At 28.7% G+C, this 16,159-nt stretch overlaps 2 protein-coding genes and 1 non-coding gene across 5 annotated transcripts; 1 reads left to right on the top strand and 2 right to left on the bottom strand.

Moving 5' to 3' along the window:
* Positions 1-3,034: 3,034 nt before the first annotated feature.
* On the top strand, positions 3,035-3,777 carry LOC106771707 (VQ motif-containing protein 17). The gene has a single exon (XM_014657711.2). It carries the CDS (start codon positions 3,156-3,158, stop codon positions 3,675-3,677), a length of 522 nt encoding a protein of 173 aa, XP_014513197.1. The 5' UTR covers positions 3,035-3,155; the 3' UTR covers positions 3,678-3,777.
* A 4,353-nt stretch (positions 3,778-8,130) lies between these two features.
* Positions 8,131-13,677, bottom strand: LOC106769748 (probable plastid-lipid-associated protein 13, chloroplastic). 3 transcript variants are annotated; one of them, XM_014655488.2, is made up of 8 exons: positions 13,268-13,670; positions 12,446-12,567; positions 12,296-12,379; positions 12,050-12,146; positions 10,712-10,928; positions 9,529-9,581; positions 8,410-8,492; positions 8,131-8,297 (listed from the first exon to the last, which is right to left on the bottom strand). In XM_014655488.2, exons 1-8 carry the CDS (start codon positions 13,508-13,510, stop codon positions 8,291-8,293), a joined length of 906 nt encoding a protein of 301 aa, XP_014510974.1. In that variant the 5' UTR covers positions 13,511-13,670; the 3' UTR covers positions 8,131-8,290. The 3 variants fall into 3 exon arrangements, with proteins under 3 accessions (XP_014510974.1, XP_014510973.1, XP_022640702.1); XM_014655487.2 differs by having other exon boundaries at positions 8,131-8,492; positions 13,268-13,667; XM_022784981.1 differs by lacking the exons at positions 8,131-8,297; positions 8,410-8,492; positions 9,529-9,581 and adding an exon at positions 10,098-10,113 and having other exon boundaries at positions 10,690-10,928; positions 13,268-13,677.
* A 572-nt stretch (positions 13,678-14,249) lies between these two features.
* On the bottom strand, positions 14,250-14,322 carry TRNAA-UGC. The gene has a single exon. It is a non-coding gene; the product is annotated as a tRNA-Ala (tRNA).
* Positions 14,323-16,159: the final 1,837 nt, after the last annotated feature.

The following is a 16,159-nucleotide window of genomic DNA, read 5'->3' as shown; positions in this document are numbered from 1 at the left end:
CTCCAACTTTGTTTATCTTTTTCTTTTTGTTATTTCAATATTAGGTGTCCATTACGCCTTCCCATACAATATAACCACTTCTTCTTTTCTTAGTATATAAATATATATTAGATCTATATAATATATCTATATATAAAGGAAATGAGTCTCTTTTTTTTTTCCAATTTTATCTATTAAAATAATTATTTTATTAATATTTAATTATTTTAAATATTTTTTAAAATTAAAATAAATTTAATGTTTTTTTCAATTTGATTGTTTTCTTATTTAAAATTAATCATTTTACAATTAAAAATTTTAACTATAAAATAAACAAAATTATTACATTATTTTTTTTATAGTTATAATAATTTTATTATTATAAAAAATAATACGTAATATGTATATTTTAATACAGCTGTTTAAATGCAAAGAAATTATATGTAAGTGTCCAGTAGAAAGTGGGGCTGAAATGAACTAAAAAAATGTGGAAACATAGTACTTTGGAAGTTGTGATTATGATTGTATTATGAACAGTTCGAAAAGGTCAATAAGCGAAGAGCCACATAGAATCGGCAGTGTTCCATCAAATTCATTAAATTACGACAAGTGGCAACCTTCAACTTAGATATTTATCTTTATCAATGAAATTAATCAATCACTTAGACACACCACAAGAGACACAAAATGCCAGATACACATAGTTCACCAATTTTTAAAAAAATTCTATACGTTTTTGTTTTAAATTATTTCTGAAAATGATATTTTATTTTTTAATAAAATATATATTAATTTTTTCTATGTATTTTATAAAATAATATAAAATGTTCTTTCTACGTCAAGTTTATCATTTAATAAATAAAATTTCATATTAACATGTAATAATTTGTTGAAATGAATATTTCACGTGTGACTATAAAAATAAAATAAATATATATTAAATTTAAATATTATATAATCTTTAAAAATAATTTAAAAGAAAACATCTATTCATAATTTCATTTCACTGCATAGGTTTAATTCTATGTTTGAAATTATTGATTTTAAAACATAATTAGTTTCAAAATATAATCAGTCACTTATAACTATATAAAGAGAATATGCATGCATATGTGATATTTTCATTTTATTTTTTTAAATAAAGCATTACCATATAATATACTCCCATCAGTCTAAAAATATAGATGTTTAAGATTATGCACCCAAATTAAAAACTATTTATTAATCTAAAATTTATTTATCTTCTTCGTGTATAAACATAATTTTAATCTTTCTATTTTCTCTGTACTTTTTGTATTATAAATTCACATAAAACATTTTTTATTTAAAAAATTATATTTTTAATTCAACCCTTAATATTTTATATTAATTTTTTAATTTATTTTGATGCATATGAACCATAAATGTAATAATACTTATTTTTAAGGTATCATAAAGAATAATTGAATTAACTAAGATGTAAGAAACAAGCAAATTAAAAATTGAACATGTTTTTTAAAAATATTTCTATTTCAAAACGAAGAAACTGAATTCATAGGATTTAACAAAGTAGAAGATTCAAAATTATATGTAACTTTTTTCTTTATAAAAAACATATGATTTTATACTTTATAGTTTGCACGCCAAGACAGTGAAAGCGACGTGTAATGTGAACATAGAATAAAACTGAGCAAGTTAAGATACAGTATAAGGGAGAAAGAGATAAAAAAGAAGAAGCAATAGGTAAAAAGCTGCATGTACATTTTGATCTTCTGTAACTCAGATTACGTATATCTGATAGCTGTTGTTGATTTATGCAAGTATTCACATGTGGGGTTCCATTTTCCAACCACACACATTTCGTGTAACAATATACCTAACCCCAAATATTCAAACCAAATTTCATGCATAGCTAAAACCTATCTGTATCATAAATATATGTATATAATATTCAAAACGATATTTGGTTAAAGAGGTCCATTTGTATATGGCATTTTGGTTAAGTGTAAGAAAAAGATAAATGCCAGATGCATATCAGAAGATTCTAAACAAATTTTAGGCTTCTAACAAGCTAAGAATTGCAAGAATATCTGGTTTAGCAGGGTTACTGATGTTTATATTGAAAGAAAAAAACAATATATATATATATATATATATGTGTGTGTGTGTGTGTGTGTATTCTCTTCTGTTGCATAAATCTTGTATAGTGCCCTTTAAAAAAGTTACTGAGTTTGCAACATTTTAGCTGTTTTATGGTGGAAGGGACTTGAGTTTTTGTCATGTAATGGAGAATGAGAACTGATAAATATATAAGTGCTTGAAGGCAGATTCCACCCAATGATTGGTGCCTTGGTGGCTTGATTAGAAGATGAAAGAACAATTTAACAATGAGGCCTGATAATATAATATAGCAAGCTAGCTAAGGATGCATAATGATTGATAATTGATCAGTCACCCTTATGTTATTAATAACTTTGTGTTAATTAATACATTCTGAAGCAGTTCTTCAAAATCATCAATTTTGAATAAAGTTATGTGTTAAACATTATAATCAATCTTTACTTAATAAATAATGTGCTTTTCATAAAACTTTCACTGTGTCTGGTTTTATATAAGATATAGAGTTTTTAGTATGGCATGCTGTAATAGTTATAATAATACTAGTACAAACTTATCTCCTCCAAAATTTTTCCTTCAAAACAGTAAAGTTATCTGACAAATTTGGGGTTCATATATTCATTTCTGACTTATCAGATTAAATTAGTGTATTCATGTGAGAGTTGATAATTCTAAAAGAATATGATTGAGGTTATAAGTATTTAGCTATTTTATCAAAGACCAACCAGTTGCATCTACGTGGAATGCTATGCTATGGTCATTTCAAGAATAAGAAATTTTGTCCACATCCATTTTTCCTCCCTCAAGGTATGATACATAAATAAATAAAGTACACACATATACATACATACATATATATATATATATATAGTCATAAACAACATATTTCTCTTGTATAATAATCAAAAGTGGGAAATCAAGGGACCATTGAGTTCTGATTACTTTATTGACTCTCTCTTTTGCATCAATCGATGCCCCTATATATATCTGATTCCCTTGCTTCTTCCCTTTTAACAATCACACAAATATTCCAATTTTCCATTGTATGTGTGCCTCTTCTTCTAACTTGAACGTTTGCCATGGAAAACATGATGAGGCTTAGGAAACACAACTCTCACACAGCTTCCCTAGGCATGCACAAAGATTCCCACATGGTGTCCAAAAGCAAACCGAAGATCCGCATAATCCACATATTTGCACCAGAGATCATCAAGACCGATGTGGAGAACTTCAGGGAACTGGTGCAGAAGCTAACTGGGAAACCAAGTGGAGAAAAATGTTGCAAGAAGAAGAAGACAAGGGCAAAAAGAGAGGAAGAAATTTCAAGGAGCAGCAGCAGTACTGGTGGGAGTGGCATGTCAGAATATCACGACACAGTGATCACAATGAAGAATAATAATGGAGGGTGTTGGGGGTTGGATGTGACAAGAGAGAAAGTCAAAGAAGAGGTTGGGGTTTGTTCCAGTGATGAAAGTTCTGCCGGCTACTTGGGAGGCTTCACTGATTTGGAAGGCTTTATTTCTGAGATTGGTGCTTTTCCTTTTCTCCCTTTGGATGCTAATCAGATGATGCAAGGCTTTGAAGCACCTCAACTTCTATAGACATATATATATTTTTATTTCTTAGACATATATATAGAGAGATCTTTTCTTCTAGTTCATATATATATATCTTTTTTGTGTTTGATTATGAATTGATTTCCCTTGCTTTATGATATACACAGAGAGAGAGAGAAACGACTGACTTATCACTTTCATCTGCATCTTCTTCTGCAAATTTTAGTTTCTGCCATGCTTAAATGTTCATGTTTCACTTTGGAGAAACCAGAAAAGTCAAGAGGCATTTTCAAGCAGAATAAATATCATTAACTAATGTGTCACATTAATTTGATTCACTATTCTAAGGAAGAAGAACATTAATATGAGTAAAAATGGTATATATTGTTCAATTATTTGTGTTTTTTAAGGATCTGAGACAAAAACTCAGGCTGTTAACGTTGCCATCAGCACGTATACCAGAAAGGATAATGTTCCGCTTTTTTTTATCCTCATCAATAGTTTAATTTATTCTTAGTGTATATTATTGTGGAGGGTAAACTGAATATTCACAATAATTTAACTTATTTCTACATAAAATATCTCCTAAAATGAAAAGAAAACGATATAGTGAGATTGACAACAATTTTTAATACTGGAGAAGTCTGCAATCTTCATTCTTCATCTCTCACGTTTTTCCATCCAAATCCATGAAAGTAAACAAAGGCTAAATTTTTGGATAACATGGTAAGCAAAAAGAGGAACCAAACATTAAGTATTGCTTTCCTTGCTGGAATTAATAATGATATTTTAAGTCTTAAATGTTTGGTTTTCTTTGTATCATTGTCTTCCACTATTCATACATACATATACTTGCGAAACATGACAATATATTTTACAGTCCACTTGTTTGAAAGGAAAATAATAGAACAAAGTCATAGTAATGCATATAAAAAAAGGATAAAAGGTTCAAATATGATCATTCAAATAAATGATGTGGTAATTCATTTTTTTTGTACGATATCTTATTATTAATTATGTAAAAAATAATATAGAATGATGTGAATTTGTTTATGCATAAATGTGATTTGTAAATTAAAAAAAGTATATATAATTGTGTAATTAAGGCAGCTATTCCAGTTCATTAAACATACTGTAATTGTAGGCATCCATATCCAATAGCATGCAAGTTGGAATACTCTATCAGAATTTTGAAACAGCAACTAGGGTTTTAAAACTTAAAAGGAGTGCATATGGCTGAAACACATCACATCCACCATTTTAAAATGACCAAGTTTCAGAAGCCCTCTTAATAATTAATTATATGACACATTGGGTGGTAGTTGAATTTTATTTTTCTTAATGAAAAATAAGTTTAATATATATATTAACTGGGAATAAATGAAGAATAGGTTTTCCTGTTTTCCAAATAAAGGGGAATTACATTTACCTTTTTAAGACATTTTATTTAATACTTGCATTTACTCTCTTTTAAAATAAACATTCATTTTTCTTATATTTTAAGAAAAATAACAATTACATTCTTTCTAGTTTAAATAAATATTCACATTCCTCATACTTTTAATAAATGACATTGTGTTTTAATAAATCGGCAGTCACCCCTCTTATTTAATTTAAAAAAATAACATATTGACTAAAATTTAAATAAAAATCTATAAAATTAAAATGATAAAAATTCAATATAAAAAAAAATCCTTAAATAACAACCAATTTTAGTGAAAAAAAATAATGACCAATTTATATATTAATTTATGAATGAAATATTATTAATATTTAAAATAATCTCTATTATAAATAAAAAAAATTATAATTGATTTATGAATTAATTTTTAAAATTAGATACAATATTTTAACCATCAAAATAATTAGTATTTAAATTGATTTCTAACATTAATTATCAAAATTTTGATTACTAAAATTTCTTATAGTGATTAGAGAACTTATTTTAAGAAGAAAACAAACCTAAATGATTTAATTATTATATCCATATTAACAAAAATAAGTGTTATTTATTCGAAATATAACAAAAATAAATATTTATTTTAGAATTAAAGTAAATGTGTGTATTATATTGCCATATGTACGCATATGAATGCATTTTTACATCCCTATCAATAAACTATAGAAGTCAATTAATGCCATGTATATTAATCTTCAAGAATATATCTATATGCCTATAACCAATCCCATCTCATTATTTGGATACCTATAAATTTTTAAACAATTCTAAAACTTGAAAATAAAAATATTTTTTTATAAACTAAAGTTAATTTTGTACAAATTATCTAAATTGGTTTACATATAAGCTAATTTTAGTTAGTTTAAATTGGACTTTTTTCCTTCTAATTTTCTCTCCTATGTCTTAAAATTTAATTATTAAAACATATTAAAAATTATGTTCAATTAAACAAACTCTATTGTTGGTCATACCAAAATTTGTCTTGTTGATTAGTCAATTTGAAAGTAAATTTTGGACATCACACTGCTATGTATGCTCTCCTAACTAAGGAACTTCATAAGAAAATTCATCATATCTTTAAATAGAGAAAGTGATGTCTCTTGAGAAAGAAGAAAAAAAATACTATGTTTATAAATATAAAACGGTTACTTAAGTAAATTGGTTAATTAGGTTAAGATTTTTGTACATATTGGTAGGAGACATGTAACTAGAGTTTAGAACAAGTAGACAATACAAACCATTATCAATATTAAATTTTGACTAAAGTATAGTTCCTTTAAAGTAGCAGCTGTAATTATTTTTATTAATTTTAATACAATATTGTTCCAACTTTAAGGTTGTTGAGATAACATCCTTAATATTAATAATAAAGGTATACTCTCATTTGAAACCGAATGTGTATATAAATTGTTTTTTTCTTTTTATCGAAATATACTATATCAGAATAAATAAATTTTTGAACTTATAAATTGAGTCTTTGAAATATACTTATATCACTTTTTATTTATTTTGGATTTTTTACTACAGTATATTGATAGAGATTAATGAACAATTTTTTAAACGAATAGAATACATATTCAAGATGGATATTTCATATTACAATTAAACTTAAAAATGTATGTAAAGTTAATCATATTATGAAAACGTCTTATTTTAAATAAAAAGTTTATTAATGATTGACCGCTTTAAGTTGTCTAACCGTGGACTTCATTATAAAACTGAACAATAACAAGTTAATTAAGAGCCTCCTAATCATGATTAGAACTCTTAATCAAATTTTAACAGCAAGATGAAGACACGATGATATTTATTGGGAAAGAAATGAAAAAATGGTAACCATAATAGGTTGACCTCTAAAAGAGGTGGATCGAAGTCAATAGATTAGGTAATATATTTAATTATTTATTGTCAATTGTGTTATTAAATATTTGCAGGGTTTATTGTATAGTACTGCTCAGATTAAGTTCCAAAAATTAATGGCAGACAACATATGCTACCTTTCTTTTAAAAGTCGTTGTTTTTTAAATAATCAATTCCAAAACATGCTTTTGAAACAGCAACAGCGTTTACATGGGGATTTTTGGTGTAAATTTGTGTCCAAATATATTTTTATCAGCAATAAAATCAATTTAATTTCAGTAATTTATAATTTTCTTATACAATTTGATTATTTAACTAATTACATTGTTATTGTTTGTTGTAAAAATATGTTCATATTGCACTAAATGAAATTAGTGAAATTAAATTATGTAATTAAGAACAAAAACAAATTACATATAGGTAGTGAATTCAACTTTCTACTTACAATCTAAAGATGACAGTCTTCTTTGGAAGTTTGAGGTAAAAACAGAAAAACATTATCACTCTTTACAAAAATGTTAATTTCTTAAACCAAATAAAAGTCTTTGCTTTCATACACCACTGAATGACTTTTGGTCCTTTTCTCTTTAAACACAGCCATTGACCTTCCTCCATTTCTGCTACTGCACTTCAATATACAACTTCTTTTGCATGAAACATTTTTTAATGTATTGCAAAATATACAATTCACAATATATTTGTTTCTGAAACAAGAGTGTTTTGAAGTATGTATGCAGTGTTTCAGAATATCTCTTTTTGTAACACATTAAAATATCATTGCAGCATGCAGATTTTTAATTTCTTTTATCTTTATTGAAATATTTCTCAATACCCTCTTGTTTCTAGATTACATGTTCTATAATTATTCTTGAATTTATCATGAAATAAAAATTCTAAAAAGGTTATTTAGGTCTTACAGGTTTGAGATATTATGAGCTTGGTAATCAGGAAAAGCATATGAAAAAAATAAGTGTGCATGAAAAACGAGGGTAAGATGACTTTTTGAAGGGCGCAGGAAGAAAGAGGTTATGAAGAAAAGATAACCAAAATAAATGTCAATCTAAAATTGTAAGCTTTAATTTTCTTTATTTTCTAGAATCATTGACATCGACCCAATTGGATGCATTAGCCAGAAAAATTGAAAAATTAACATAAGCTAATGGCAGAATTTCTATAGAATTGGATCAAAGGCAGATATTTTTCATTTCATTTGACCAATTATGGTTGTATGAGTAGCATTATATAATTTCTACACCAAAGAGCCACTTTGTTGTGAAACAAAGAATGAAATCCAAGGTTTTCTAAGAATTTGTGTCAGCTTCAACCCATATTCACATGTCTACCCTCTGTAGAAAAAGGAAAAGGAGTTTCCAGAGAAATTTGACTCATCATCATGAGTAAGGAAGGAGGGACAAAAATTCAGTTCCCAAGTATATATAGAAGTTCTAGCTTTCATACTCTGGACTAGAATCTCCCAAGGAAGATGGTGCTGCATCCAACCTCGTTAAAACTTCAGGAATCCCAGCGGTGTTTCTTATTATCTGGCATCAAAACCAACATAAACATTCAGATATAACCACAATTTGATCTAGTTATTTATACGTAAAAATGGCATTATATGCATTCAATCTAGGACTACCCTTTAATTGACTCAGACCAGTTAAAACAAAAAGGGAAGAGTAAGAAGAACATTTGAATCATATCTCTTTGTTTTCTTTTATTTTCTTCCATGTTACTGTCACTTTCACAGCCAGTAGAGATAGACACAGAAATATACTAGAAGAGCAGCTTGAAAGTAACAAGCAATTTACATTAGTTTCTGTTTCTATAATTTAGAAACTTTCATCAAGTTATAGAAACTAAGAGGATGCCTACGACAATTGTCAATATCTAGAACAATTTTACTGACACTAAACATATAAAGCAAGAAAAGAAAAGAGTGTAACTAGCATAGCTATTTTGACATGATAAAACAACATAGGCCTTTCCTTTCAAGACTTAATACACCCTGAGCTGCATTTGTCTCTCAGCTTCAGTCATGAAAATGTCATTATTGAGGAAAAGTAACCCTACCAGATTTTGAAGAGTCCACAATAGATGCCTAGCATTAAGCAATTTATTATGACTAAATATGTACTACTTTCTTTTTCAGGTGAATTAGCAAGTGTTACTTTTTTCACGAGAAAAAGATAAGACATAAGCATGTGTTACTCATGGTAAGATTTAAACGCCTCTCATTCCTAATCACATTATAAGAATGCCTTATCACACTCCAATTTGGCAATTCAAGTAAAATACATCCAGAACTCCAATTGAAAAAGCTTTTCAGTTATGCAAGATTGTACTCATATATTACAACCTTGACAGTGTAGATTTAAAACTCCTTATTCCAAAAAGTGGCCATATACCCTATCAAATTTATACCAGTTGTAATAGGACTTGAATCTATGCTTCTTAGTGTATGCATCAAAATTTGGGATTTCATATTAGCTTTGTCAGCATTGTCATCTACAACGGCCCACACATGCATCAAATTTATAAAAAGTTGACTACTGAAAATAAGTACGTCAAACTTACAAGTATCTCCTCATCGAGATATGAAATCATGAAGAGCCTTTGAAAGCTGCCACCTTCATACACAAGAAAAGGGAATGGGGTTTTCACATCAAAATCTGAATAATAGTGCAAGTTGAATATACATTTGTGTACTCATGGTGACTGAAATAGCAAGAAAGGTAAAGGCTTTATTGAATGAAAACGAGTGAAGAACTTCTTGTGAGAATGATACATATTCTAGATATTTTGAGAGATCTAGAGTGACTTATCTTGTTAGATCAAACGATTACCACTAAGATAAAAGTTATAGAGTCAGACTGCATTTTCTCTATTTAAAAGTGTAGTAGCTCAAGTGTTACAATTTGACCATAACTTGATCCATCTAACTTCCACCACATGACAATTGATGCCATGTGCAACATAGTCCTTGTACAACATTCTAAATCCACCAAATAGTATTAATTTCCGTTTCATAGTTATTAAATGGTTTACATCACAGTTTATAACAGAAAAATAACGCCTAAGTGGGCCCACCCAGCTGTTGCCCAAATTCCCTCTAACATATATTTGCTTAATCACAGTCATGTTATTATCCTATCTTTTTGCATAGGACTTTGATATGTTAACAATTTGTCAATAGGTCACGTGTTACTATTTTATTGGTCCGTTTGAATTTATTTTTAAAAAAATATTTGAAAAGGACCAATCATAAGCCACCACGTGAACATTGTAAAAAAGGTGTAAAAGAAAATTATTAAAAGAACATTTTCCTTCTGCATATATATTTTGAGAGTAAAATAATCAAATAATATTATAGTGGACATTTACCAACATAAGACATTTCGGAATTGTTCTCGGCTATGTAACCATTTCAAGTGAGGCCACCATAAGTACATTATTTTTTTCTACAGAAATAAGTTACATGTATCTTTAACAATTGACGGAAGTAAAAAGAGATTAATCACAAGGATGGCATAACACAATTCATAATATCTGGATGAAATGACAGAAACATAAACGAGGTTCAAGTTTCATAGAGATAAAGTATTTCCCAACCTATTGGTTCCAAAGTTTCATGTTCCAACCATGACTATATTGGAGTGCAAAGTGAAATGAAACAAAAATTCAAAAGATGGCGAATATCTACAAGAACACTTCTGTCAAAGGACTTGAGAATGAATATAGAAAATTAGCAATAGCTTACTCAGAGGAACTTTCAGCCCAGTGGCAACAGGATCCCGTATAGGAGCAGGAAGTTGTTGGAAAGCATTAGCTGCCTGCCCAAGTGCCCCTTTAAGCTGTTCCGGTACTCTCTCTTCAATAATTGTTGGTGACACAAAACCCCCTTCAACATACTCCTCTTTCATTCTAAGTGGCCCCTCCACAGATAACTTGGTTGAGAGAATGATTTTACTGTCAATCTACACTTGATCACAAAGTTGATTCAAAATACAATAATGGGATGATACCCACAAGAATACAATCAACAAAAACAAGATTAAACACGACAAAACATTGTACAATAATCTGTTATGTAGGCATTATCATAGCTTTTAAGAAAAATACCAACAAAAACTAACTTGAATTCCCAAACTAGTTTTACATGCTACTACTGAGTATAACTATTAAACACTTTTCCATGTTTGATTGAATGTTTGGGAATCCGTTGGGTTCTCTTGATTACACTTTCTAACACAATTTCACATTCTGGGGCACCAAACGTGAGAGCAATTTTTTGTAGCTTTGACATTCAACAAAAACCATCATTAATTCAAACACGCTCTAATTGTTTAAATTAATACATGTTTACAGTAATTCTATTTTATTAAAAAAAAAAAAGTCAATTAAGAATGTCCCATAAACAAGCAAATCTATCTTTTATACTTTGATTAACAGGTTACTAGTGCATGCCCCACTCTCTAGTATAGGAATAGGAATGAACCATTTAGCATTATGCAGATACTAAAAATGGCTACAATGGCAATGGAATAACACTCATATATCAGAGAATATAATGCAGCCATTCGCTGTTCATTCCTGCAGCCTCCTGCAGCCAAACCTTGAAAGGTCACACATATTCCAGCCCAAAACATTACTTCAAACGATTTAATTGGAATGATAGAACCAATCCCCACAAAAGTTGGTGTTAGCAGTGTAAATAAAATCATTCATGTATCTTGACCTATCAACTTTAATTTTAGGGATAGTTACTGCATTACATGTATGTCCAAATGGTAAAGAATCTGTATTTTCTGTCTACATTCTTCTTATAAAAAGTTAAGTTTCAGCACAAGGTAGGTAGGCCTATGCATTGTCCACACTTAAAGGCCAAAGGGCTGTTATGTGAGTGTTTAGGATGTGATATAAAACCATTCGAATGTCATGACCTAAACTTAGCTTTTCTGGATAACTGGTGCATGAAAATTAGAAAGGATGAAAAACTTAAATAATATGCAGAAAATTACACCCGAAGCTATCAACACTTCGTGAATGCCAAATCAAGATTTGTACATGCATAAAAAATTGCAACTCAGAAGTGTACCGAGTTTAATAATGTCAAGTTTGCAGTAATCTTTGCATTTCCATCCTTAATAACAACATCCATTTTTGACAAATTAGCCAAACTTGAAGGAAAGTTTCTGCACAGATACAAAAGCACACAATGAGATCAAAACAAATTTAATTTCAGTATAAAAACTTTACATTATTATAAATCAAAAGAGACCAATATGAAGTCCCAAGATGATAATTGACAAGATAAAAGCAAATCTTCAAAGAGAAAACTCACTCAAATATAATCCTAGCAGCAAACAATCCTGGACTCCCAGAACCAAACCACTCAAAGTTCCAACGCCCCTCCAAGAAGGGTGACCTGTAGCATAAAATTGCATTAACATCTAATACAGAAGCATGGACATGGATAATTTCATTCACTTACGTTGTGGGTCGAGGGGTTGGATTAAGCCGCTCAAGACCAGTTATCCTTTCATTCACGTCAATCTTTTGCCATTCAGTAGTCTTCCCAGCGACTAAGGCCTCAAAACCCCCAGCATCTTTAAACTGAAAAGATGTCTCCGGTGTGAGTATGTTAAGAGTGTAAATTCAAAGGTTGCACAAACGACATAAGCAAATTACTCCTTTTCATATTTAACTCAAGTCTATCATCGTTCTAGCAGGTAACCAGGTTTATCTGCAACGCACTAATAGACTCTAGAGTAACTTACAGCCACAATCCCCTGAACTTTCTTGAGATCGCACATATCTATCTTGGTTTTTAAGCATTTACAGCAACCTCCCTTACAAAGATACCAGATGAAATTTTCCACTATCCCACATCAGCACAGCAGCAAAATTCCACAAACCTAGGCCTTAACACCAATTCAAACCAATCACAGCGCATGATGTATACCTATACAGTATCCAACATGTTGACAATTTCATGCCACCAATGTCACAAAAAACCGTCTGCAACCACAATTATAGCCACAACAGCATGGTTTTCAGGGTCTCCACACCCCATTTTTCAACAAATCATCCCCAAACGCAATTTAAAACCTCGTACCCCTCCCCCCAAAAATTAAAACAGTAAAACTAAACAAAAACGAAAAAGAGGTGGTATACAGAGCCATACATACCCATTATCTAAAACAGCAACAAGTTATTTTCTTTACAAACAAAAAAGCAAAACAAAGGCCCAAAAGCAAATGGGTAGGTCCCAAAAAACGCAAATTGGGAATATACTCAAGAAAAAGAGGCTCACGGCGAGAAGAAGCGATTCTTTGGCGGACAGGCGTTCCATTTCCTTGGCGTACGCTGCAGGGGCACCCTGAACGGCTTGCTGGACCATGGCTCTGCATACACGGAAGCTTCTTCTGGTTGAGGCTCTCTGGGGTACAGCCAGTGTCAACGAAGACTGAGAAGAGAATTTGGAAGAGGAGCATGGGATGCACATGGCGATTGCCGAAATACAGCCATGTGAAGAAGCTGAAGCAGTCATTGACATTGTTTGAAATGAATTGAGTGAATGAATGAAAGGTTTGTTGTCTCTTAAAGGAAGTGCTTCTTCAATTTGTCATCACTCGCCAATTGTTAGTTGAAAAACACTTCTACTGAGAAACAACACCACTTGGCTGTCTCATTTTTTTACCGTAATGTTCGATTTCACTTTCTTTTTCTCCTAATCCTAACCTCACCATTCCCAACACAACTCCCACGTTGGTTACTTTTTTTTTTTTTTCCAGAGTCTGGTCACTGCTCCCATGGATTAATGTATTTATTCATTGGATAATTTTTTCTCTTTCTATAATTTAAAAATTTTAATTTTGTGTTCTTCGTTTAATTTTGAAATACATTTTGAAAATTCAAATAATTTAATAACGCTTTGTAAAATGATAAAAACAACTTAAAAAAGACTTTAAAATTTTAAAGGGGTCCATTCTAAAAGTAGAAAATCTTTAATGGACAAAAACAATTTAAAACTAAACTCGAAAAACTTCAATGTATAAAAGAAAAATTGCATTTATTTAATACTTTATTAATTTATACTCTTAAATTTTAAAGCATTTATTAAATTAAAATACATTAATTCCTAGTATGAATTAATGATATATAGCAAAATTCATTAAATTCAGCCTTAAAAAATTATAGTAATATTAAGAAGCTTGAGAGAGATATTGATTGCTACAATAACCCAACCAAATTGCAGCAAAATCAATTAAAATCTCAAAAATCAAAATCACCTTTGGAGATGCGGGGGATCGAACCCCGTGCCTCTCGCATGCAAAGCGAGCGCTCTACCATTTGAGCTACATCCCCATGTGGTTATTAATAAAATACATTTATTTTATCTTTTAACTTCGTTATTTTACATGCAACATACAAAATTTAGATTTTTCGTAATTGCATTTATCAGCATTGATGTTCAATAGTTGCACATGTTTAATTATGCATATAGACGTATCAACTATGTACATTCTTATTAATGTATGTACTTATTAAATGCAGTTAAATGGAGTTATGAAATATTATTAAATTTCAATCAGTAGTTAAATCAAAGTTTTCAAACTCAAGTTTAAATTTAAATGTTCAAATCGCAAGTTATTTGGTATATTACACCAATTTAAGAATTATAATGTTTTTTTTTTCTTTGTTTAATTAAGATGGTAAGTTCAATTGTTTTAATTGGTTTGCTCTAATACTCCCTATATATGATCTGGCATTATTATGTATCAGGCATAATAAATTATATTTCATAAATAGATTTAAATGTTATTAAAAAATCAATATTATCACACTGTTATTTAGCTATTTCTGACAAATATCTTTTAAATAATTATTACTATTAATATTAAACTATTCAAAATAATTTATTATATACTAAGACTTAAAATATTTATAATTAATAATGATGCTGATGATTAAATAAAAAAATACTATTACATGATAAAAATTAATGAAAGTAATTTATTTATTTGGTAAAGAAAAATAACTAAAAGAATATTTTATCATCAGAAAATATTATAGAAAAGGTAAAGAACTAGAAAATAATGTTTTAGATGTGATAAAAATTTAAAAATAGTAAGTGTGGATTATTTTAATATTAAATAGTTTTAGTTAAATAAGTTTTTTAATATAAATAGTTTTTTTAAAGAATGAATGTAATTATTTTAAAATATTTTTTCTAAATGTCATTTTTTAAAGTTTTTTAACTTTTTTTTAAGAGTTTTTATTTTTGTTTGATTGTTAAGATTATAAAATGAGTGTGTTTATTTAATATTATGGTTATACATGAATTAATTATGAATTAACTGTAATAATTTTATGTAGGTATTTTTTTGGAATATGTGTTCTCTCATTCCTTTATATGTGATATTTAATTGTATATTTTCAAAATGTTGCTGAAAATATTTCTCTTTCACATGTATGATTATTACAACCAATTTGTAAATCATATCACTTTCTCATCTTTTCTACTCACAAGTGTGAGGGTAATAAATTCACTCTCACCCTCACGATTCTTTTCATTTTAGCAAATTAAAAAAAAAAAATCAACTAACGTATATTTCCATCTTTCCATTCCTAATAAATAAATCAAATTTCTAAACTAATGGAAGAAACTAGTAACACGATAAAGAAGAACAAAAAATAATCAAGTGACAACAAATGAAAAAGTGATATTTGATTAAAACATTCCATTTATACAACTAGTGCTGCATTGAACAAAAATGTTACCATATTGAAAAATATTTTAAAATTTTGAATATGTTACTTTAAGTTCCATATTCATTAGTAATACAAATTTAAAACTATGTAAATATTCATTATAGACAACAATTTAGCTTTTGTTTGGATTTATTTAGTTGTATATTATGATTTAAATTTTGAATTGCTACCAAGATATCTATGATTAAAAAGATATAGGTATATGCAATCAATCTTGTAATTTTTTTTCACACAAAACATCACCATTTTTACATTAAATATAAAAGTAAAAATATATTATTTTTATAAGTGTTTTATAACATTTTCGACAAAAACAAACACCTTTATATATTCATTTTACAATTCAAAATATTAAAAACTCTTTTCTAGTTAAAAGGACTACCTCAACTTCGATTTTATTTAAATATCCTATATGATAATTCAAAACTCA

The sequence above is a fragment of the Vigna radiata genome, chromosome 8 (assembly GCF_000741045.1).
Source record: "Vigna radiata var. radiata cultivar VC1973A chromosome 8, Vradiata_ver6, whole genome shotgun sequence".
Lineage (NCBI taxonomy): Eukaryota > Viridiplantae > Streptophyta > Magnoliopsida > Fabales > Fabaceae > Vigna > Vigna radiata.
Note: the sequence above shows the minus strand (reverse complement) of the source record. Positions and strands in the feature narration are given on the sequence as shown.